Genomic DNA, 21,487 nt, shown 5'->3' with positions numbered 1-21,487 from the left:
AGTACAAGCAGTCTCTGCTATGCTCTTCAGTAGCGTTTACGGTATTAGCAGCCAGCAGGCCCTGTTCTGACAAGACCATCTTCGCCCTCAAGTCCCCCCCCCCATCGTCCACCCGCACGGAGCGGCCACCATCGACCGCCTTCGTCCTTGTCTGCACGCAGGGCTTACAGAGCTCTGGATGCCGGTATCCAAGTCAGCCAGCAACCCACTACAGCTGCGCAGTCCACACCACAGCGCTCCTTTTGCATCGCAATCCTCAACCCACGGGCTCACGAAACAGAAGAACTCAGCGCGCACCCCTCCCCACCCTAAGCAAACACCTGACCGCGCCGTGCTTGCAAGACACACATGCCTCGGCTCAGGATTCCCGTTCCTACCGGCACTGGCCAGCACCAGCCTTACACCACCAACACCAGCACCTCCTGCTCCTCCCTGACTCCGACACGACAACGGCCCCGCACCCTTAAGCCCAGGCCATGCCGGCCCCTTCATGCGCGTCCTTCCTCCTCCCCTCCTCAACCCAGCGCCTCCCCTACCCCCCACCCCTCCACGCACCCCGGTCCGCGCCTCCCCCATCCCTCCAAGCAAACAGCCCCTGCAAGCACCTCCTCCTTCTCCTTCCCTCCTCCCCCTCATCCTCCTCCTCCTCCCCTTCCCCTCCTCCTCCCCTCCTCCTGCTCCCCCTCCTCCTCCTCCTCCGCCTCCGCCTCTAGCCCATCTTGTTCTGGATGAGCCTGTGGATCTGGCACAGGTACTCCACGTAGCTCATGCCCGCCGTGGAGCGGTCCTCCACCAGCATGGCGAAGAAGGCGCTCTCCGCCGGGTCGCCCTTGCGCGCCACACGCAGCCGCATGAAGCTGCTGCGCTGCAGCCGCACCTTGGTCAGCAGGTCCAGCAGCAGCCGGTTGGGCCAGCTGTCGCGCGGCAGCAGCGACACGGCCTGTGTGGGGGAGGGGGTTACATTCATGACTAGTTAAGGAAGTGGGGGCGGGGAAAGGCGTGTGTGTGTGTGTGTGTGTTAAATTCATGATTAGCTGGCCTGTGACATAGGAGCGCAGTCGCGACACGTCACGCAAGGCCAGGGACTCGCTGCACCGGGGCGGAGGAGGGGCGGCCCGGGTCAGGGCTGCAGGCCATGGCTGGCTGGCGGGCTGCCAGTGCGCGCGAGGGGCCGCAGCCGCTGCCGTGCCTCGTGCCTCACCGCGGGCTGGCGCAACAGCTCGTCGTAGGAGGGCACGCCCAATAGGTCGTGTAGCAGCTGCTGCGGCACCGCCCGGTCCAGGTACAGGATGGCCTCGTAGCTGTGGGGGGGTTGCGGTGGGTGCGGAGGAGGGGTGCGCGTGAGCAAGGGGCATGGCGTGTGTACTGCAGTCCGTCAAGGGCAGGCGGCTGCCAGTGGCCGCCGCGCTCCGCCGCCGCCCCCGCGCCCCTTACTTCCTGTCCCAGCGCTAACAGCCCAGCCCCTGCACCCTGCCGCTTCGTCCCTACGCCCCTCTCCCACACCCCTCCCCTACGCCCCACTCCCACAACCCTTCCACCTCCCCTACCACCCACCCGTTCTCCAGCAGCGACACGCCGCCCGACTCCAGGCTCTCGCTGGAGAGCGTGAGCCCCTCGAACGTGTTCCCATCCGCCGCCGTGCAGTTGTCCTCCGCCGCCTCCGCCAGCATGCGGCCCAGCGGCAGCAGGCGCGGGTACAGCAGCGGCCCCACGCGGCTGCAGGGCAGGCAGCCCATCTGCGTGATCCACAGCGCGCGGTCGTCCGGCTTCACGTTGTCCTGCAGTAGGGGGGAGGGGGCCAGGGGGAGGGGGGATTCCATGCATGATTAGTTAAGACGAGACAATGTTGATAGGTGGAGCGGGACAGGTAGCGGGTAGGGGGAGGGGGGGCAGAGAGAGGCAGAGTGAGAGGGAGGGGAAGAGGTCCAGGGATGGCTGTGGCAGGGAGCAGGGGCGAAGTGGTGTTGGACAACCTGGAGGTGTTGATAGGCGCCCGCTGCTCGTGCACCCAGGCCCAAGCGCGCACATCCGACTGCATTGCTCTTGTCTAGCTGGCCGCCTTCGCTCGCTACCGTCAGCCAAGACGCCGGCAGAGTCCCCTCCCCTCCCTCCCCACGCCGCTACCTACTGCCCCACCCCCTGCCCCGCACCCCCGCACCCCCCGCACCCCCGCACCCCCACGCCCCCGCACACCTTGAGCCCCGCGCCCTTGAGCAGGCTGAGCGCGTACAGGGGCAGCAGCTTGAGCGCCTCGGGCAGGATGAGCTGCACCGCCGAGGAGCTGGAGGCGCAGTAGCGGCGGTAGGCGTACAGCGTGGCCACCACCGCGGCCGACACCAGCTCGCGGCAGGCGCCCAGAGGCTGCTGGCCCTGCAGCGCCACAGCCACGCGCCGGCCCAGCGCGCAGATCTGCGGGGCGCGGTGGAGTTGGTGAGGGAGGGAGGGCGGGAGGGATTGTGATGGGTACAGGATACAGGGATGAGGAGGGGGTTGCAAGGATTGGTACAGAGAAGTGTAGCGAAATGGACAGCAGGTGTGGTGTTGCGCGTAGGGGGAGGCCGAGCATGGTTAGTTGAGACCAGATGATGTTGACAAGGGGTTGGCCCAGCAGCGCGGCCGCAAGGATTGGCTTGTTGCTGCCGCACTGGTGGCCTTGAACACAGGCGTACCGAGTGACAGCAACAGCGCCGCTGCCTCTCCCCTTGCTCCTGCCCCAGCCCCAGCCGGCCATTTCACCCCGCTACCACCCCTACACCACCCCCACCCCTACATCACCCCCACCGCCACCACACCGCCAAGCCGCCCACCTGCGCGTCCAGGTCCGCCCCCTTGAACACGGTGCTGATGTTGTCGGTGACGGGCAGCGCCAGCGTGTGTACGCGGATGACACGCTGCCCGGCCACGTTGGTGTACAGCAGCGCGGCCTGCAGCGCAGGGAGGGAGAAAGGGGACAAGAGGAGAGGGAGAGGGGAGAGGGGGGAGGAGGGGAGGAGGGGAGGAGGGGAGCGAGGTGACGGGGGCGTAGGGGCAAAAGCGAGTTGAGCGGGTGGGTGGGTGGGTGGGTGGGAACGCGGCATGGATGGGGTGGAGAGGTGGACCTCCCCTCACTGCACTGCCCCAATCCACTCCCAACCTGTCCCCAAACCCGTCTCTTCCCCCATCGCCACCTCCGCTCCACCGCCTCTCCCACTCCACCGCCCCGCCCACCTGCACGTAGGCCTCGCTGCCCGCCGGCAGCTTCTCCGTGAGTGTGAGCCGCGCCAGCAGCGCCTTGTCGCAGTCCACCGCCGGCAGGTACACGTCCGGGGTGGCTGGAGGCCTGGGAGGGGGAGAGAGAGCGGGAGGGAGAGCGCGAGGACAGAGGCGTGTGTGGTGTGAGGTGAGAGGTGATAGGGATTTGCGTTTGAAGCAGGGATTGGGGGCCTGGTCTTGACCTCAGCGCAGACTCCAATTATCACCGTATTAGCGCTGACACCCGGCTTGCCAGAACTCCCCCCAGCAACAGCAACCCCGTCCAACCTTCCCCTTTTGCTGATACCCTGTTCCCAATCTCTTCACCTTGCAATCCCCTTTCCGTCCACCCGCGCACTCGCTGCGCACCTGTAGCAGTGCCCCGAGTACGACTCCACGTCCAGGCCGCTGCTGCAGCGCACGCGCATCACGGCCTCCAGGCCCTGCTGCCGCGCCACGTTCCAAGACAGGTCGTTGACCAGCTGGTCAAAGTCGTTGACGGGGCTGTACGGCGTGTAGCTGTACACGGTGCCGCCGGTGGTGACGGCCAGGTCGGACAGCGAGGCGATGTCCACGTAGCCCTGCCCCAGCACGGACAAGTCCACGCAGATCATGTGGTCGGCGGCGGTGGTCGCCAGCGAGCGCAGCGTGTTGTCCTGCGAGGACGGGGGCGGTGGTGGGTGGGCGGGTTACATTCATCAGAGACGTGACGGCGCAGCAAGGAACAGCAGCGGGCCGGGTGGGTGGTTGGGGGTTGCAGCCAGGGGCGTTTGGTAGGAGGCAGGGGGAAGGCAGCCAGTGATCTTGTTGCTGTGCTCTTGAGGTGCGATACGGTAATGCAGCGCCATGCGGAGGTTCGCGCCCTTTCAGGACCGGCTGCCGCCACAACCCTGACGGCCCGGTCTCAATACCTCTGCTCCCACCCCAGCTCCTCATCCACCTCTACCTCCCCTGATCCTGCGCTGCTGCCCCCCGCCCCCCCCGCCCCACCTAGCCCTCCATCCCCTGCTGCGCCCTCCTCCGCTCTCCTCCTCCTCGTCCCTCCTCCCTCCCCCCCCTCCCTTCCGCCTCCCCCACTGCCCCTCTGCCCACCTGGCTGACCAGGTAGCTGAGCTTGTCCTTCTCGCCCAGACCCGTGGCCTCGCGCGGCTTGAGCGCGTGCACGCCCACCGCCGGCAGCGAGGCCACGAAGGCGTGCACCTTGCCGCCGCCGGGCTTCAGCAGATCGATAGCAGCCTGGGCAGTTGCGAGTGGACGGGTGAGAGCCATGGGGGCAGGTGGGTGACGGCCGCTCAAGGAGCGCGTGTCAGCGCGTGTCTCCCGATCCAGGCTTTGTCCCATACACCGCCCACCACTTCCCTACCGTCCCAAGAGCCGCCACCGCCGCCGCGGTTGTTTTCCCCTGGGCTCCGCTCCGCTCAACCACCGCCTCCTTCCCCGCCTCCTCGCCCCAGCGCACTGCCCAAGCCCGCCCGACTACCTACGGTAATGTACAAACGCTCGCATATGCGGCTGCAGTGTCTCCTTGCAGCGCGACTGTTTCCTTACGATTTGGTTCAGAGTTAACCCCTCCGCGCACCTCGATGGCCGCCCCCGCGCAGTTCTCGTTTATCCTGTTGTTTGCCCACATGGCCGGCAGCCCCTCCAGAAGCTCTTTCAGCTGCTCCCGGTACTCCTCCAGCTCCATGAGCAGCTTGCCGCTGTTGTGTGTTGATGGCGCGGGAGCGGCGGGAGCAACGGCAGCAGAATAAGCGCGATGGCCGGCAGTGCACGTCAAACACAAACACATGTACAACTCGCGCATGCAGTGTCCCCATCCCCTCGCCAAGAGCTTGTGCAGCGCCTGTACAGCCTCAGCCCGCCCCCACACAGCGCCGGGCTCCGCCGCACACCCTCTCTCACCTGGTGGGCGCGAACACGTCGTTCACGTCGCTCATGACCAGCATCTGCGGCGCCGCGCTGGGCGAGCGCACGCTGTAGAAGTGCACGGCGCTGTCGTACGTGGCGATGCCGACCAGCGCCCGGGGGCCGCCTGCGTGTGCAGAACATTGGTGGTCAGGGGCTACACTTCCTCGCACCCCTTATGGCAGGGATAACTTTCTCGCACCCCCTATGGCAGGAATATAACTTCCTCGCACCCCTAATGGGGCAACACCGTAACCGAGGTGAGAGGCCCTGCATGCGGCTGGATTAAGAGCGCGCAACAATCAAAGCGGGGCCCGACACAGCAGACCGACGAGTGCCGCGTCACATCCAGCGTCGTGTCTGCCCCCGGCTTTGGCCCTGTCCCGCTTCCACACTTAACAGTGGCGGGGCGAGTTGCCAGTCGAGTTCATAGAAGAGCTAGGCGCCATACCGTACTGGGTTGCGAGCGGAGGCCACATGCCACCTCCCGCGCCGCCTCCTCCTTACGCGTTCTTGCCGCCTCAGGCGTCCGCAGCACGATCCCGCCTTCGCAAACGGGCTGGCTGTCGGCACCGCCCGCACCTTCAGCCCCGTTGTAGGCTCCCGAGCCCGACCGAGCCCATACGCCACCCCAGAGCTTCCAGACAACATGGACTGCGACTTCAAGCCTACCGCGCGCGTCATGCCGGCACCTCAAGGGCTGTACAACCCCTTACTCGGCGGCTTCGACGGGCGCGGTGGGCTTGGCGTCGAAGTCAATGTTGTCTGGAAGCTTTGGGATAGCGTATGGACTCGGCGAGCCTACAACGGGCCTGAAGGTGCGGGCGGTGCCGAAGCTGCCGGCAGCCAGCCCGTTCGTACAGACAGTGTCGCGCTGCGAGCAATCCTGAGGCAGCAAGAATGCCCTTGCCCTCCGTCCCACCACCCCACGTCCGGTCCCGCCCCACACACGCTCTTCTCCTCCCAACTCGCCCCACCTGTCCCAACCCACACTTGGCTTCCTCCCCTAACCCGTCCCTCCACCCCAGGTACTGCACGCACGCACCCTGCACGCGGTCCAGCGCCGCCGCCACGGCGCGGCACAGCGAGGCTGTGGCGCCGGTGGCGATGGCGGTCTGGCTGACGTCGATGAGGAACACATGGGTGGGCTGCATGGGCGGCCGGAACACGTACTCCTTGGAAGCCAGGTACTCCACAGTGCCGCGGCACAGCTCCGGCCGCTCGTCTGCGTGGGTGCGGTGGGTGCGTGCGCGGGTGTGTGAGAGCGCCGGGTGAGGCGAGAAAGGCGAGCGTGGGCAGTGACTTGTTGGCAGCTGCCGAGCGTGCCTGGATCGTCACTGTGCCAGGCCCTACCCTGCGTTTGCCTTTTGCGCCGGGCGCTCCCCATTGCAGCCACCAGGCCGGGCGACCTTCCGGTCGCAGCATTTGCCCTCTCGCCCCCTCCCTCGGCCCCCACTAGCCCTACGGCCAGCTCCCAGCCCGCCCATCCACACACACCCTGCAGTCTTCAGTGCATCCTGTACCGCTTTTACAAACATCCTTGCGCCCCCCACCCCCGCCCCCGGCCTTTTTGCCGCGCACCCGCATCGCGGCGGCGCCCGTCCGGCGAGAGGTGGCAGAAGTAGTGATCGGGTGTGTTGTTGGACAGGCCGCAGAAGTTGCAGGTGAAGGAGCGGCCCGAGGCGGTCCAGCGCATCCAGGGGTTCATGTACGCCTTGCAGCGCCCGCACCGCACCGGGCCGCTCTCCGTCACGTCCACAATCTGCACGGCGCATGGCAATGGCACCGGCGGATGTGCACGTGGGTGCCAGGGGTGGAGGCCAGGTGAGGCATGTGCAGCACGGACCCGTCACTGTAACTCTGTGCTTGTACAGTACTGTCATAATACAATGACCGGCTGCTGGTGTCTCGGGCAAATACATTGAGGGCGTGCAGTTAGCAAGAGGCACCGCGGGGATGCAACCCTCAGGCCCCGCGGACCCATCCATCACACCGGGCTGGCACGCGACACTCTCCTTGGGAGGACTGCTTCTCCACAAACCCGCCAGTCAAAGAGTCCAGACAGCAACCCTCGAGCGGGTGAAGCAAGGAACAAGTTCGTGGGTTGCCCCGCATGTCACCGACACACCCCAGCTGACTGAGCTGAACAGCTGAACACCCATGTACCCCTCAAGTTTGCCGTACTGCCGCGGCAACCCGCCCTCCTTCCTACCCAGAGCCCGCCGTAGGAAACTCAGCAACACCGTCATTCCCCGTTCCCTCCTCCCTCCCTCCCTCGCTTTCTCGCTCTCCCTCCCCCTCTGCCTGTGCTCCGCTCGTTTTAGTTGGTTTTGGTTTTGTTCGGGCTGGTATTCACAACCCTCCCCCTACCCGATCTCCCACACCTGGATGGGGTCATCCCCGGGGTCGGGCAGCGCCAGCGGGCTGACCACCAACGCCAGCGGCATGGCGGCGTTGCCCAGCAGCTCGGGGCTGTGCGGCACGTGGTTCAGCGTGGCGCGCAGGTAGCGCGGCGAGCAGCTGCCGCGGTCGCGGACCTGCGGGCGCAACACCAAGGCACAGCGGGTGGCCACCGTTTGCTCCTGCGCACTCCACGGCGCTCCATGCCTACGCGGCTATGCCCCTGTCCCCCACACCACAGCCCACGCCACCAACACACGCACCAAGCACACCAGCAGCTCCATCCCAACGAATGCACGTCACTCACCACAAAGCGCGAGGACGCGGCGGGCGGCAGGTTGTGGCCGCCGGCAATGCGCGTGTCGAACACCAACATCTCGCTGGAGGCTGGCTGTGCCACCGGGCGAGGGATCTGGCTGGGGTCGATGCGGCTGGAGCCGGGCGCGCCAGCACCCGACGCCTGGCCCGCAGGCCGCTGCTGACCGGGCGGCGGCGGCATGCCGGGAGGCCCCGGCGGGGGCGGCCCCATGCCCGGCGGTCCCATGCCGGGAGGACCGGGCGGGGGCGGCATGCCCGGCGGGTAGGCGCCGGGAGGAGGCGGCGGGCCGCCGGGCATGCCTGGCGGCGGGAAGCCGCCAGGCGGGCCGGGCGGCGGCGGCATGCCTGGGGGGCCCGGGGGCGGCGCGCCGTAGGGAGCCCCTGGCGGCGGCGGCATGCCGGGCGGCCCCGGCGGCCGCATGCTGCCTGGCGGCCCGGGCGGCGGCGGCATCATGCCGTTGGGCGAGGGCGGCATGCCATGCTGCTGCTGCTGCATGCCATGCTGCTGCTGCGGCACGCCCATGAGCGCGCCGCTGTGCTGCGACGGCGGCGACACGGACGGCATGTTGAGCGGCACCGCGTTGGAGGGGAAGCCGCCGAGCGGCGCCATGCCCGGCGGGCTGGGGGGCGGCGGCATGCCGGGAGGCCCCGGCGGGGGCGGCATGCCGGGAGGGCCTGGGGGCGGCGGCATCCCACCCTGCATGCCAGGCGGCGCCGGCGGCATGCCTATCATCCCTCCTGGCGGCGGCATGCCCTGTTGGACAAGAAGAATGGGAGGAGGTTTACACACCCATACACACGGCCTCATTCGCACACGCGCCACGCAACCTTGCCCACACCCATTCGCAACTCACCCCAGGCGGTGGCGGGGCGCCGGGGGGCCCGCCGATGCTCATGGCTCCAAAGGCCTGGTTGAGTGGCGCGCCACCCGGGGGAGGAGGCATGCTTGGAGCGAAGCCGCCCGGCCCGGGAGGAGGAGGCGGGGCGCCAAACCCGCCCGGCCCGGGAGGAGGCCCGCCAGGGCCGCCGGGGAAGGGGGGAGGCGCCCCGAAGCCACCAGGCGCAGGCGGCATGCCGCCTGCAACGAAGGACAAGGTGGCGGGGCATGAGGACGAGCACTCCGGACACACGAGGGCAGGACTGGTCCGCACGGTATGGGGTCGGAGGCGACGTGTCCCGCGCGCAACGCTGTTTTATGGCGCCCTCGCCCTCTTGCGGTGCTGAGTTGAGCTATAACTGTGGTCCAGGTGCACCGCTTGGCGACGCGGACCCCTCGCGAAGACGGTGTAGGTCTGCACTGATCGTGCGCTGCAGCCCCTTCCCCAAAAAGTTATTGATCCAGCGCATCCGCTACAAACCGCTTATTCATATTTATCGCTTACCTGGCGGTGCTCCAGGTCTAGGTGCGTACATGAAGAAGGATTCCCGAGTCCGTGCGTCCTCTTTGCGGAAGTGGGCTTTAAGCTATGATAGGATGGCCTTCCTAGACATCTGCCAGCGAGGGCGCGTACTTCGCTCAACAAAGCCTGGTATAGTGGGCTCGATCGTCGCGTGGTAAATGTCCTTTGCGCGCCTGGCCCCAGAGCTACGGCCAGTGTTGGCCCTATCTAACTCAAGTGTGTGGGGGTCACCGACGGTTAATGGCAGGCTGGGATGGGTAAGAAGCTCCCGAATGCAGCCAAGCTAAATTCCGCAAGACCTGCATACGCGTGTGTTGAGTCTTTGTTTTACTGTTTGCGTTTTATGCATGTCAAGAATCAAGTAAAAAGCTTGGACACTTCAAACTACCGCAACAGTCGTTCGCCTTCTGTCGCTCTTAATGCGCTTCTGCTAGCCCAACAATGACAAGCTCCACACCATTCACGCTTTTCAATAGGGGATGGCGACGACAGGACACTGCAGACGAGGAGCAAGCAATGCACCTGCCGCTTCCTGCGTACAGTTCCTCGGACGTAGGCACCAGGCGCAATGGAGACCACTCTCACAGTGGGCGCCACATGTTCCGGCTCGTTGACAAAAGGTGCGCAGGCGGGACTAGAGAGGGAAGTAGGCCGAAGACGCGGGCAAGGAAAGGACGTCGCGAGCTGGGCCAACGGCGCGGTCTCACACCCATTGTCATGTTCATCTAGATGTACTGGCAAGTCCGCAGCCCGCAGCGGTGCGGGTTCAAGGGGGAAGTGCGGGTCGCCTCGGAGTCTTCGCCTTCGAGAGCTGGGAGCCTTGGGGGCACGTTCCGACGTCGCCGCCTGCTGCCGACTGCTCCAGACTGCTCGGCCGCTGGCGCAGCGTTAGGCCAGGGAGCCGCAGCCCGCCTCGGGACTCCTCCAAACCGCCGCTGCCAGCATCCATTTCCCACGCAGCGCCTGCCCCACAGGCATGGCCTCACCCAACGTGACGCGGCCGCGCGTCCCGCCGGGGGCCTTCGCGCACCGGGGCACGTGCCGGGGCATAGACCGTTGCCCCAGCGCAAACTCAACAGGCAGCCTTCCTCAATTGTTCCTCTTGTAGCTAAGCATCTTCTAACCTTTGCTAACTCGCTGCGCAAACCCCCGCGCATAGCTACGCAACATGGCGCTCGCAGCTGCCTCTCGCTCGCTGGCTTTGTTGCTTTTCCCAGCTTCATGCACACACACGCGCTGTATCGGGTCGCACAGCAACACTGCCCGAGAGTCAGCGCACCGCAGCGCATCCCCGACCGCCTCTGTCCTAGGCCGCCGCGCCCGCAGCGCTGGAACGTTGACACACAGCGCACGGCGACGTCCGTTGCACCCCGATCAGATTGAGTCGTACGCAGCTCCGCCTCAGCCTCAGCGCCTCCTCCCGCCGACTGCATCGTGCCTGGCCCTGTACCGGGGCTGGGCAATCCAGTGCATCAGCCGGGCCGCGCACTTACGGCGATGGCAGCACTGGTCTCGAGTGGCTTTGTGCGCGGCACAGCCCCCGCTATAACAGTAACAATCAAGGAAGGCCGGCGGTCGAGTTTGCGCTGGGGTGACGGTCTTGGATCGCAATGCCCCGGTGCCCCGATGCGCCGGCGAGGCGCGTCTCGCTAAGTTACACTCGCGCCTCCCTCACACCCCGTACACGCCGCCTGACCTAGCCGAAAAGTCTTACCCCTGCCCAATCCCTTACGCCCTTCCCCTCTTACCCCCCCAGCCGCGCCTCCAAGGGAATCGTGCGCTTTGGACTGCCCTCGGGCGGCTGGTACAACTACTGGACCGACATCTTCCACACGCTACTCAATGTGAGGGCTGAGCTGCGTTTAGCGGGCGAGAGGCGGGACTGCGGAACGGGGCAGGGGCCGTTTGAGGCGGGGTGTGGCTCTTACAGCGAGGGATGGGCCGAGGGATGGGCTGAAGCGACCACGAGCGGGCGGTGTGAGCCGTCGCCGGGTGCAGTCGAGGATGCTGGCGGCTTACCAGGTCTTCAGGTCCGGTGCTCGACGGCTCGACACTTGGGGATCGTGGCAAGAAAAGTTGTACTGGTGCCGGGCGTGTCTGTTGCGGTGTGAATAACGGTATGTGCCTGTCTGCCTACCTGTGCGGCTGCAGATGCCGCGGTACCGCTTCCTGGTGGTGTTCTTCGCCATCTACCTCACAGAGGTGAGCTGGGGGAGGTCCTGTAGAGGGGTGCCGCCGCACAACTTGTGGATGAAGCAAGGGGCCGAGAGCAAAGGTTGGGCAATTAGGTTGGGGGGCAAGGTGAGCTAACTTGGCAAGACGGCAACTTGCTTTGGGTGGCATGGACGTGGTTCAGTTGCGCTCGGTCACCTCGCTCCCGCGCCGACCTCTACGCCGCCGTATCCTCACGCCCGGCCATCCTAACCCTGCGACGCTCCTCGCTCTCCGCCCCGCCCCCCTCCCCCTCCCGCAGTACCTGTTCTTCGCGCTGTTGTACCTGACGCAGCCCAACCAGTGCGTGGGCGGCATCATGAGGTTCTCACACGCCATGTGGTTCTCAGTCTACACCGCAGCCACGCTGGGTGGGTGATGGGTGCGTCGGGGCGGGGCTGGGGCTGGCTGCAGCCAGGTGCTACGAAGACAGGGACTTGGGAAGATTTTGGAGGCGTTGCGTGTCGGGGTTGAGGCTCGTGGCGTCACACGTGCGGGCAGCAGCGGTGGTTTGCTCTCATTTGGCAGGGCGCAGTGCTGGAGATATCTCGCACTTTCTATCCCAGTTTCCATGACCGCGCATACCCGGTATCGCACTATTCTTGGTCTCCTCCACAGGTTACACGGGCAGTCTGTCGCCCAACCCCGACTGCGCCTCAGTCAACGTGCTGGTCATTTTCCAGGTGCGCGGGTGTGGGTGGGTTGTTTAAATACCAACCCAAACGGGGGGGGGGTCAGGCTGCTTTGACCATGCCTGAGAGGAGGGTGATGGGCAGGTGCACGACATGGGGAGGGGTTGTCGCCGTCCTGCTGCTGGCGTGATGGGGTCAAGAACTTTGCTGTTCCGTATGTAAGCTAGTTACGCATCGACAGACATAGAAGAGCGTCAGCCGCATAGATTGAACACCGCGTGTAGTCTGCTCTCGCTGCACCTAGTCGACTGCACCTAGTCGACTGCTCGTACATACCGACTTTCACCTAGAGGTCGTGGCAGGCGGTAGCGGCCTTGCCTTGCCGTGGCCATTCCCACACCTCCACCATGCGCAGACATGGCTCCTCGCGTCCTCCCGCCCTCCTTTCCTCCTGGCCCTACCCCCAGGTCATCACAGCGGCGCTGATCGACTATTGTATGATGGGCCTGGTGTTCGCGCGCTTCGCCTCGCCCAACAAGCGCTCCGAGACCATCCGCTTCAGCAGCAGCGCTGTGCTGTTCCAGCGGCCCGAGGACGGGCTGTGGTGCCTGTCGCTCCGACTGGCCAACATCCGCAAGACCAGCCTCATCAACCCGCAGGTGGGAGGTGACGGCGGCGGGGGGAACCGGGGGGGCGGGGCGTGGGCGGGGCCGGTGGCGCTGAGTTGGAAGGGACGCGAGCCAAGCACATTCATATTGGCATTTTGCCCAATACCACAACTACGTGTACACGCACACCTACACGGCCCTCTCTCCTTGTGCTCGCCTGACTAACACACACACACACACACACACACACACACACACACACACACACACGCTCAGGTGGCGCTCATGCTGGCCGTGCCGCTTGAGGGGCACACGGCCTCCACCGGCGGCGTCGCAGGCGCGGGCGGCGCTGCCGGCGCTGCGGAGCGGGGTGTGGCGCACTTCCGGTTCCAGGAGCTGGGCATTGAGGACGTGGCCAGCCAGGTGGCCAACCTGCGCCTGGGGCTGCATGCGCACATCAACCACATCATCAGGTGGGGCTAGGCGGCTGCGGGAGACGGGAGACTTAAGATGTGCGTCGCTTTGCCGCATGGCCTACGGTGGTATGGCCTCACCGTTATGAGGGCCGCTGCTGGTGCTGGTGCTGGGGCCCAGCCTTCATTGAATTAATACATCACGCACCCGCCGAACCCACCCGCAATTCGCCGCTCCTCCTCTCACCGGCCCTCCTCGCACACCCCACCATCCCTCCTCTCGCACGCCGCCTCCCCTCCCACCTGAATGCTGAACGAGATGACGGAGCCGACAAACAGACCCACCATCCCACCGACCTCCACCTCTGTCCTCTCCGTCCTCTCTGTCCTCTCTCACTGTCCTTGTCGCCGGCAGGCCCGGCAGCCCTCTGTTCGACCGGTCGCTGGACGTGCTGGAGGGCTTGGGGGCCGAGGTCATCTGCTTCATGGAGGGCGTGGACCCCATGACCAGCAACAACATACAGGTGGGGGCGGGGGCGGGGCCGGGGGTGGGGTCAGGCAGGCCAGCAGGGAAGGACGCCGGTGGGCACAGCGGTCGTGCGCGTGTGTTAAAGAGCACAAGGTAGACATTACGCGTAGGATAGTGTATGCGATGCAGAATTACGGCCGCGGATTGCGTGCGCGTGTGTGCGTCCACGGCTGACACGACTGACACGCGGCAGAGAGGTGGTGCGTGGGCTGGTCGGAAGGCGGAGCGCAGCGGGGGCTGGGCGGCGCGGGAAAGTGCTGCGTGAGCGAGTCCTCTCGCATCCCACGCACCCAGTCCGCTGGGGACTCAGTGACGCCGCCGTCGCGTGCCCGCCTCGCCCTGCTTTGTGGCCCGGTCCCGCCTCAGGCCCGGCACAGCTACGCGGCGGCTGACATTCGCATGAACGAGCGCTTCGTGCCCATCGAGCTGCGGCTGCGGCGCGGCCAGCTGGGGCTGGACTTCAGCGGCTTTGACGCCACCACTGCCAAGGCGCTGGCGGCGGGCGGGGCGGACCAGGTGAGGGATGAGGGATGAGGGGAGGGAGAAGGGTGGGGGCGGTGGCACCACAAAACAACTCACCGCGCCTCCACGCCCTGAATGCTCTTGCAGCTCCAAGACGGCGGCTTCGCCACCTTCCTCGTCCCCGTGCCGGGGCCCTCGCCCGGGCCCGCGCCCGGCAGCAGCAACGGCGGCGCCAACGGCGCCGCCGTCCCCATCTCTTCCTCCGCAGCCGCAGCCGACATGGAGGCGGGGGCCGGCTGGGGCGGGGGCGTGCCGCTCGGCACCCTCCATGGCGGCGGCGGCGGCGGCGCGGCTGGCGGCGGCGCCGGCCCCCGTGAGATGGACACGGTGATGGCGGCGGCGCTGTCAGGCGACATGCGCACGCACATGCAGACGCTGCGCTCGCAGAGCATCCGCTCCCTCACAACGCCGCTGTCGGCGCTGCCAGCACTGATCCCCAGCGTGGGCACCGCCGGCGCCGGCGTTGGCGGCGGCATTGGGGGCGGCGTTGGCGGCGGCATTGGGGGCGGCGGCGGCATGACGTCAGCGTCTGCGTTCGCGCGTGGCGTGGCGCACCCGCTCGCGTCTTCCGGCGGCTCGGGCTTTGGCCCGGGCGGCGGTCGGTCAGCCTCGGCATCCGTGGCGGGCGCGGGGGCGCCGCACGCGGGGCCGGCGCCGAGCCACGGGCTGTTGTCGCCGGATGAGCTGCGTGACCTGTTTGACGCGGTGTTGACGGACGTGGGCTGCTCGCCGGCGGTGAAGCGCCAGGCGGCGGCGCTCAAGGAGGCGGTGTGCGCGCTGCAGCTGCTGCCGCGCGGGCCGGCGGAGCTGGCGGGCCGGCAGCTGTGAGCGCGGGCGTGAGCGTGGGCGTGGGCGTGAGCGTGAGCGCGGGTGCGGTGGGCGTGAGCGCGGGTGCGGGCGTGAGCGTGGGCGTGAGCGTTGGTGGGGGCGGGGGCGTGAGCGGGGGCATGAGCGTGGGACACGTGGAGAGGGGTGGAAGAGGTGGCCGCGTGGGAGTGCTGTGAACGGCATATGGGGCCTGGAGGGACAGCTGAGAGGGGGAGTGGGTCAGATGCACTTCGCATCGTTGGTTGCAGTCATGGTGAACATACGCAGATGGTACATATCATAGCTTGGGTGAGATGAAGGGAACGAGGACTGATTGAACTGTTCAGAGCCCGGCTCACAGCGAGCTTGAAGACACTTGGTTTTCGTTTGAGTTTCGCACATTTCATCTAGCGGACGGTGCAGTCCTGTGCCAAAGCCACATGCTCTCCGCTCAAACGGATATTCGTCCGGCCCGCGGCGCAGCGATTCGGGCGGGGGGGGGACGAAACCTCCGTAAGCAACTGTCAGCAGTCTGTGGCATTCTCAGGCTAGTGGGCGGTGGCGGCGGCGGCGTGGGACCTGGCGGCAGCGGTGGCGGCGGCGCAGGACCTGGCAGCGGCGCAGGGCCTGGACCCAGCAGTGGCGGCATGCATGTGCGTGGCAGAGGGGGCAGGCAAGGCCACGTTGCGGGGGAGAGCGCGGCGCCGCCCGAGAAGCGGCGCCGGCGTGCAATTTGAGACCTACCGGTGCCTGGTTTGTGGTCTTTGATGGCGGGCACAGCGTGGCAGGGTGTGGGATTGATTGCTGTTTGGTTGATTGCCGACTGTGCTTGTGCTTTACCGCGGGACAAGTCTGGACACATGGCGGGCGGCGCCTGTACAAACTGGCCCCGGCTATGTCCGGGAGATGAGGTAGTTTCGAAGCCTTCGGCCTCATACACGTTGCACCAACTTGGCGTGGGCGACTGGGCGCAGCCCACTTTCCACGTTGAGCGGGAGAGCCCCCTTTTGGCCCTTTGTTGTCTGGCTGAGGCTGCTTGGAGCGCGCCTCGCGCAATGCATCTCGTACGTATCCGATGAACGAATGTGAACATGATTGAACATTGGCTGTGCTGGTCATACGCCGGCGCCACCGGGGGCGCGGGCGGTAATCGGTGGCCTAAAGGACTGCTGTCCAGTCAGGCTGTTAGGAGCTGTAGGCAAGGAAGCTGCAGCCGGGGTGTTGCTGCTATTGCGGCTGGAGCAGGCTGGAGGAGCGGGGACCGCTGCAGAGGCTTAATTGCTTGATCACGTTGAGTCTATTTGGAATTGGAGTGCAGAGAGATGCGGGTGCAGAGAGATGCGGGCACCGCAGTGCGCAGGCTCAAAAGTGCAAAGGTGTCTCTCCGTTGCTATGAAAGCCCGCCGCCCTACTGTCTCTCACACCCTACAGTCTCTCACACCACGCCTTTCGCTAACTCGCTTTGCCAGGTACCTGATCAATTCACACGCACGAGTAAGGGCACCCCCAAGTTGTCTCTACCGGTAGCTTATCTCTCAGCCTCCACCCTCACGCTCTGCCCTGCCCTGCAGTGCGTGGATGCCTTACCATGACTCCGCCAACGTCCACAGGCCCAACAGCCTCGCCCACGTCCATGCACGCTGCCCACCTGTCCTCGTCGTACGCCTGCATTAGCTAGTCCGTCCCAGTCGTACGTAAGCCTGCGCTAGTCCGACGGGGGCTGCGCCAAGCCCCACAAGTCCTCCGAATAATCTCCTGGATGGGGGTAGCGGGCCATCTCCGCCTCAATGCCGCGCGCATCCAGCCCTCAAACTGCACCCGGTATCCCTACCGGGCCACAGCCACCCAGTCATACGGCCGCCGCTGCCCGGGCTGCCCAGGCTGCCCAGACATTTGCACTCCTCCAACATCCTCGTCCCCCTCATCTTCGCCCTCCTTGTCCTCATCCTTGTCGTCCGCGACCTCGTCCTCCGTCCCGGCCCAGATCGTATATTTCCATTATAACCCGCGGCATGTTCGAAAAGATATGCCGGATACAACCCATCCCCCAAATCACACACGCAACAGCCACTACCAAGTCCCACTGCATATAGCAACACTTTACATCTCTACCGTACGGCACGCCATCAAGCTATTGCTGCCAGCCAATCCTTTTACGAGGCACCCTCACGTCCTTATTCACGTCCAGTCACGTGCCCAAAACGCCATTCGGCAACACACCATTCCCGTCCCACTGCCCTTCCCGTGCCGCGCCTTCATATGTTGCACGAGATTATGGTCACGCCGTCGCAATGCTCAGTGTGCCCGCAATACATATAGAGATAACACCGGGTTTCGGGACCGATGCGTGATGAATAGCCTGGGCCTGGCGCAAATTTCTACTTGTTAGGCAGTGCTCCCAGGGCCCCGTGCTCCCAGGCCTCGCCACCCTGCCTTGCCATACATCCCATACATTGCGCAGCTCGTATCAAGAATCAGCAATTCAACGCCTGATGGCCACATCTGCAGCAGCCAGCAGTGACCACTGTGAGGTCCACTCAGCCCCACACCGCGCGCGAATCAGTGTCCCACGCCACCGCCGCGCATGCATGTCCCTCCATGGCTCACGCGCGCCTAGCTTCTTTCATTCAGCCACCTTCAAATATACTCATCACTTCATCAGTCGCCCACCGTCAACGTGGCGTTGTGGGCTTGGATCCAAGGGCCCAGGTTCAGCAGCAGCTGCTGGCGCATGAGCCTCACCGTCTCCCGGCTGACACCCTCCTCCTGCTGCAGCTGTTGCGGCGATGCCGGCTGCGCAGCACCCTGCTGCTGACGCCGCGACGCAAATGACTTCCCGGAGCTCTGGCCACCACTGCTGTCACCGCCTCCACCTCCACCTCCACTGCTGCCCGCCGAGTCGACACCGCCGCCTGCGGCAGCAGGAACTGCCGCAGCTGTCACCGCAGCTGCCGGTGCCGCCGCGGCCGCGAGGGCACTGCTGCTGTCAGCCGCAGTCGCGCTGTCAGAGATGGCGGCTGCGCAGCATGCCGATGAGGTGTTGTTGGCATCGCTAGGCGGCCAGAAGTAGTTGGACGGCGCGGCGGGCGGTGGATAGTGTTGCAGGGGCGGTGGCGCATGCACGCCGTTGTTTGGGGCACCAGCCACCGCAGCTGCAGCGGCAGCGCTCGATGTCGTGCCCCCAGCAGCCGCTGCATCGGTGCCGTTGCTGCTGCTCGAGGGCGAAGCGGCCGTGTGGGAAGGCATGGGTGGATCGCCAGAAGGGCTGTCCTGCGTGGTGAAGGAAACCCAGTCTGCGTCTCCGAGGACGTTCACCGCCGCTGCCGCCGGGCTGGAGGAGATGACGATGGTGGATGTGTTGGGGAGCGTAGCGGTGGCGGGGAGGGAGGCGGCGGTGGCTGCGGGCGCCGCCGGCACCGCCGACATGGCCGGCAGCGATGAAGCCATGGCCGGGCCCTTGTACGGGTTGCGCAGCGTCACCTGAAAGCAGGCGGCATTTAATATTACAGGTACACATCGGCAGCACGTGTGCCCAAGCCAAGCGCCGAGCCGTGGCAAACGAAGCCCGCCAGCAGGGGCTTGCATCACAAGGGACGATTTGGGAGCGCGCCGCACCCGCGCACCCACCCGCGCCTGCACCATCACGCCGCGCTCGGTGAAGCTCTGCACCTCCAGGGTGGGGGCCGACTTGCCCAGCGCCTCCACCGCGCCCGTGTTGATGATGGCGGTCTGGTGGGTGCATGGCACATAGCATCAGGAGAAGTAGGCCCGCCAGTCACCGCACAATCGCACGAGTCCCCTCGGCTGCTCACCCTTAACTACAGCTGCAGACGCTTGCTCTCTCTAGAGCCTAGCGAACACGTTCCCCACAAGGCATGAACATATACCCGCACACGACGTGGGGGCCCTTACACACGCATGTGCAGCCACTAACTACCTCCCCTGCTAGCTATCTCCCTGCAAACTAGCTACCTATCCTGCTAGCTACCTATCCTGCTAGCTACCTATCCTGCTAGCTACCTATGCTGCTAGCTACCTATCCTGCTAGCTACCTATCCTGCTAGCTACCTATCCTGCTAGCTACCTTTAGGTCGTCCATCTTGGCCCACATGCGGTCGTAGGTGGCGGGCCGCAGCCGGATGCGCAGCGTGACGGACAGCGGCGTGCGCGTCTCCATCCAGGGCGGCCGCACGCCGCCTGCAGGAGCGCGGTTGGCGGGCGCGGTTGGTGGGTGAGGTGGCATGCGCAGGGCGATGATGGGTGCGAGGGGCTGTGATGGTACGAGGAGAGCATGCGCAGCAACGGGCGAAGGATGCGGGGCAGGTGCGGTGGGGCTGGCTCGCATGGGCTGGCAACTGAAGGAGGTAGGGTCTGGGGCGAAGGCTGGAGCAGCGGCTGCATGGTTGGACTGCTCGCCCACCTACCTCGGCTGCTCTGGGACCTGTTGGTGATGACCATGTCGCTCAGAGCCCGGTTGGGGATGGCCACAATGCAGCCGTCCTGCAACCAGCAAGCGCAGGACCCACATCGGTGCGTTGGAGCGCGCTGCCGCGAAGCGTCACCTAGCAGCCCAAGCAGGCTGCCTGGCAGGCAGCATGCCAATCTTCCTCAAGACCGGTGGCTGAAGCCCTTCCGCCGCACAAACCCATCCCTGGGCGACATAGCTGCTGGCTTACCGAAGTCAGCACGTGCGTCCGTAGGGCTGATAGGTCCACCACCTCGCCCTCCACCGCGCCGCCACCTGTGTGAGGGCCGTCAAGTGGGCGTGGGTAGTCATGTAACCGCAGCAGCCACGCCACTGTTTCAGCTAGCAGCGCTGGTTCCCAATCGGCTGTCGGTATGCGAACCCCCTTGGCTGGCCCTTGTGACACCCATACCTTCCCCGCAACTCACCCGCATTGACCGCGATGGTGTCTCCCACCCTGAACGGCCGGTCCATGTACATCTGCAGGCCGCTGACGGCGTTGGACAGCAGCTGCTGCGAGGCCAGGCCCGCCACCACCCCGCCGCCGCCCGTCAGCACCAGCAGCGGCCGCACGTCCACGCCCACCATCGACACCACCAGCAAAACCGCGCACACCACCAGAGCCCAGGAGGCCACCCTGCAGCACGAGGGAGGGTGACGGATGGCGGGGGACGACGAGGAAAATGACTTATCGCCTCATCCTATAAAACCAACGTGCTCGCACCGGGGTGCTCCTTAACGCACTCCATCCACATGCAGCACGCAACCACTCCTTAGGCCGTCCAGCCAGCCAGCCATGTTATTTCCCGCCCCAAGGCCGGACGCAGCCTGCTATGTGGCTCACGTGTTAAGGGGCGTGAGGATGCGCTCCAGGTCCTCTCCCGCGTGGTGTTGGCTCCGGCGCAGCAGGAAGCGGCTGAGCACCACGTCCTTCCAGCTCACCACCACCCACGTGCTGCGAGCAACAGCAAGGCAATCCCGCCGTGCGGAGCTCTGGGCCAGCTGGGCTGGGAAGCAGCTGCAAGGGACTAAGAGCGATGCAGCGTTCCGTTTGCTCGCCCAAGGATGTATGCGCCCCCGTGTTCATTAGCTTCCAGGCAGGGCCCCGACTCACCAGACTCCCACCAGCAGCACCTTGTAGAGTGTCATCAGTCCCTGTGGCGGCGGCATCAGGACACACATTAATTCAGAGCGAGCCAAGCAACCAGCAGTACATGTACGTACAATGTGCTGCACCTTGCAACAGCCCCAGCCCTGCGGCGCCAGCCCTGCGGCCTGCGTGCCGACCATCCAAGCGCGCAAGCGACAAACTCCCACGCACGCACATGGTCCAGCGTTGCCATGGCTTTGCGCATCGCCTCCACCACGTCTGCGCCCCGGCCACCTGTTGCAATTCGTTATGTGGGTCCGCGGAGTCCGTGGATGGGTCGGAACGCGCCAGCCATGGAAGTGCGCCGAGCTAGCCAGCAGCCGGCCAGCCTCAGGCTAACTGACGCGTGTCGCACGCCAGTACAAGCTGTTCCCCCCCTCCCCGTGCGTGTAGTGCCATGTTGCGGAAACGGTGGTCTGTCATCTGCAGTCCTCTCACTGTAAGGTTGACGCAGCACAACAGTGCGTCCCTACGTCGGCCGCTCCCCTGTCCTCCCCCTGGGGCCCGAGCCTCCCGCACTTACTTCCCAGCACATAGCTGGCCAGTGTGGGACTGCCCAGCCAGCCCTCCGCCACGCCACGCTCCGCCAGCCGCTGGGGGTGGGCAGGTCAGCAGGGAGGTGGTTGGGGTATGACGGGCGGTGCTGCTGTGTGCATGCGCACACCAAGCCAGCGCACGCCATAGCCCTGCACACGGCCTTATGCCCCTCCTAGCTATCCAGTGAGCATGCATCCCGCCTGACCCAGATCGCGCTGCTGCCGCCCGCGCCGGTGCTGATCGGCCGACGCTCACTGCTGCCGGCTGGCCCCCTGACCCCCCCCCTGCAATACCTTGTTAATCTCCGCCAGGCTGCGGGCCACGTGCGTCACCGTCAGCGCGATGAGTGCGAGGCGACT

General features: G+C 65.7%; 3 protein-coding genes across 3 annotated transcripts in view; 1 reads left to right on the top strand and 2 right to left on the bottom strand.

The window, feature by feature from the left end:
• Nucleotides 1-34: 34 nt before the first annotated feature.
• Nucleotides 35-9,486, bottom strand: CHLRE_01g035850v5 (uncharacterized protein). The gene is made up of 16 exons (XM_043058719.1): nucleotides 9,237-9,486; nucleotides 8,709-8,932; nucleotides 7,844-8,608; nucleotides 7,521-7,673; nucleotides 6,718-6,898; nucleotides 6,182-6,361; nucleotides 5,134-5,263; nucleotides 4,811-4,931; nucleotides 4,324-4,467; nucleotides 3,601-3,887; nucleotides 3,208-3,319; nucleotides 2,808-2,924; nucleotides 2,194-2,409; nucleotides 1,555-1,778; nucleotides 1,202-1,301; nucleotides 35-940 (listed from the first exon to the last, which is right to left on the bottom strand). Exons 1-16 carry the CDS (start codon nucleotides 9,265-9,267, stop codon nucleotides 710-712), a joined length of 3,216 nt encoding a protein of 1,071 aa, XP_042928633.1. The 5' UTR covers nucleotides 9,268-9,486; the 3' UTR covers nucleotides 35-709.
• A 100-nt stretch (nucleotides 9,487-9,586) lies between these two features.
• On the top strand, nucleotides 9,587-16,292 carry CHLRE_01g035800v5 (uncharacterized protein). Its single transcript, XM_043058718.1, has 10 exons — nucleotides 9,587-9,874; nucleotides 11,011-11,098; nucleotides 11,406-11,456; nucleotides 11,728-11,836; nucleotides 12,084-12,148; nucleotides 12,565-12,756; nucleotides 12,982-13,178; nucleotides 13,534-13,642; nucleotides 14,014-14,163; nucleotides 14,257-16,292. Exons 1-10 carry the CDS (start codon nucleotides 9,852-9,854, stop codon nucleotides 14,995-14,997), a joined length of 1,725 nt encoding a protein of 574 aa, XP_042928632.1. The 5' UTR covers nucleotides 9,587-9,851; the 3' UTR covers nucleotides 14,998-16,292.
• A 12-nt stretch (nucleotides 16,293-16,304) lies between these two features.
• Nucleotides 16,305-21,487, bottom strand: part of CHLRE_01g035750v5 (uncharacterized protein) — a 6,282-nt gene continuing 1,099 nt past the window's right edge. Inside the window, exons 2-12 of the mRNA XM_043058717.1 lie at nucleotides 21,422-21,487; nucleotides 21,115-21,184; nucleotides 20,767-20,825; nucleotides 20,556-20,596; nucleotides 20,286-20,396; nucleotides 19,870-20,078; nucleotides 19,653-19,717; nucleotides 19,401-19,476; nucleotides 19,061-19,173; nucleotides 18,604-18,705; nucleotides 16,305-18,456 (exon numbers count right to left, since the gene is read on the bottom strand). The exon at nucleotides 21,422-21,487 is cut by the window's right edge and continues 204 nt beyond it. Of these exons, the coding sequence (XP_042928631.1) occupies nucleotides 17,635-18,456; nucleotides 18,604-18,705; nucleotides 19,061-19,173; nucleotides 19,401-19,476; nucleotides 19,653-19,717; nucleotides 19,870-20,078; nucleotides 20,286-20,396; nucleotides 20,556-20,596; nucleotides 20,767-20,825; nucleotides 21,115-21,184; nucleotides 21,422-21,487 (1,734 nt within the window). The 3' untranslated portion in view covers nucleotides 16,305-17,634. The remainder of the gene's footprint in view (nucleotides 18,457-18,603; nucleotides 18,706-19,060; nucleotides 19,174-19,400; nucleotides 19,477-19,652; nucleotides 19,718-19,869; nucleotides 20,079-20,285; nucleotides 20,397-20,555; nucleotides 20,597-20,766; nucleotides 20,826-21,114; nucleotides 21,185-21,421) is intronic.

Source organism: Chlamydomonas reinhardtii, chromosome 1 (assembly GCF_000002595.2).
Source record: "Chlamydomonas reinhardtii strain CC-503 cw92 mt+ chromosome 1, whole genome shotgun sequence".
NCBI lineage: Eukaryota > Viridiplantae > Chlorophyta > Chlorophyceae > Chlamydomonadales > Chlamydomonadaceae > Chlamydomonas > Chlamydomonas reinhardtii.
The sequence above is the reverse complement of the archived record's forward strand: the minus strand, read 5'-3'. Positions and strand labels throughout refer to the sequence as shown.

Coding starts and splice junctions, on each gene's coding strand:
- CHLRE_01g035850v5 (XM_043058719.1), bottom strand. CDS start 9,267: ATGTACGCACCTAGACCTGGAGCACCGCCAG. Junction 4,932..5,133: donor GACGTGTTCGCGCCCACCAG/GTGAGAGAGGGT, acceptor AACACACAACAG/CGGCAAGCTGCTCATGGAGC. Junction 1,779..2,193: donor TCAAGGGCGCGGGGCTCAAG/GTGTGCGGGGGC, acceptor CCCCTACTGCAG/GACAACGTGAAGCCGGACGA.
- CHLRE_01g035800v5 (XM_043058718.1), top strand. CDS start 9,852: ATGTTCCGGCTCGTTGACAAAAG. Junction 12,149..12,564: donor ACGTGCTGGTCATTTTCCAG/GTGCGCGGGTGT, acceptor CCCTACCCCCAG/GTCATCACAGCGGCGCTGAT. Junction 14,164..14,256: donor CGGCGGGCGGGGCGGACCAG/GTGAGGGATGAG, acceptor ATGCTCTTGCAG/CTCCAAGACGGCGGCTTCGC.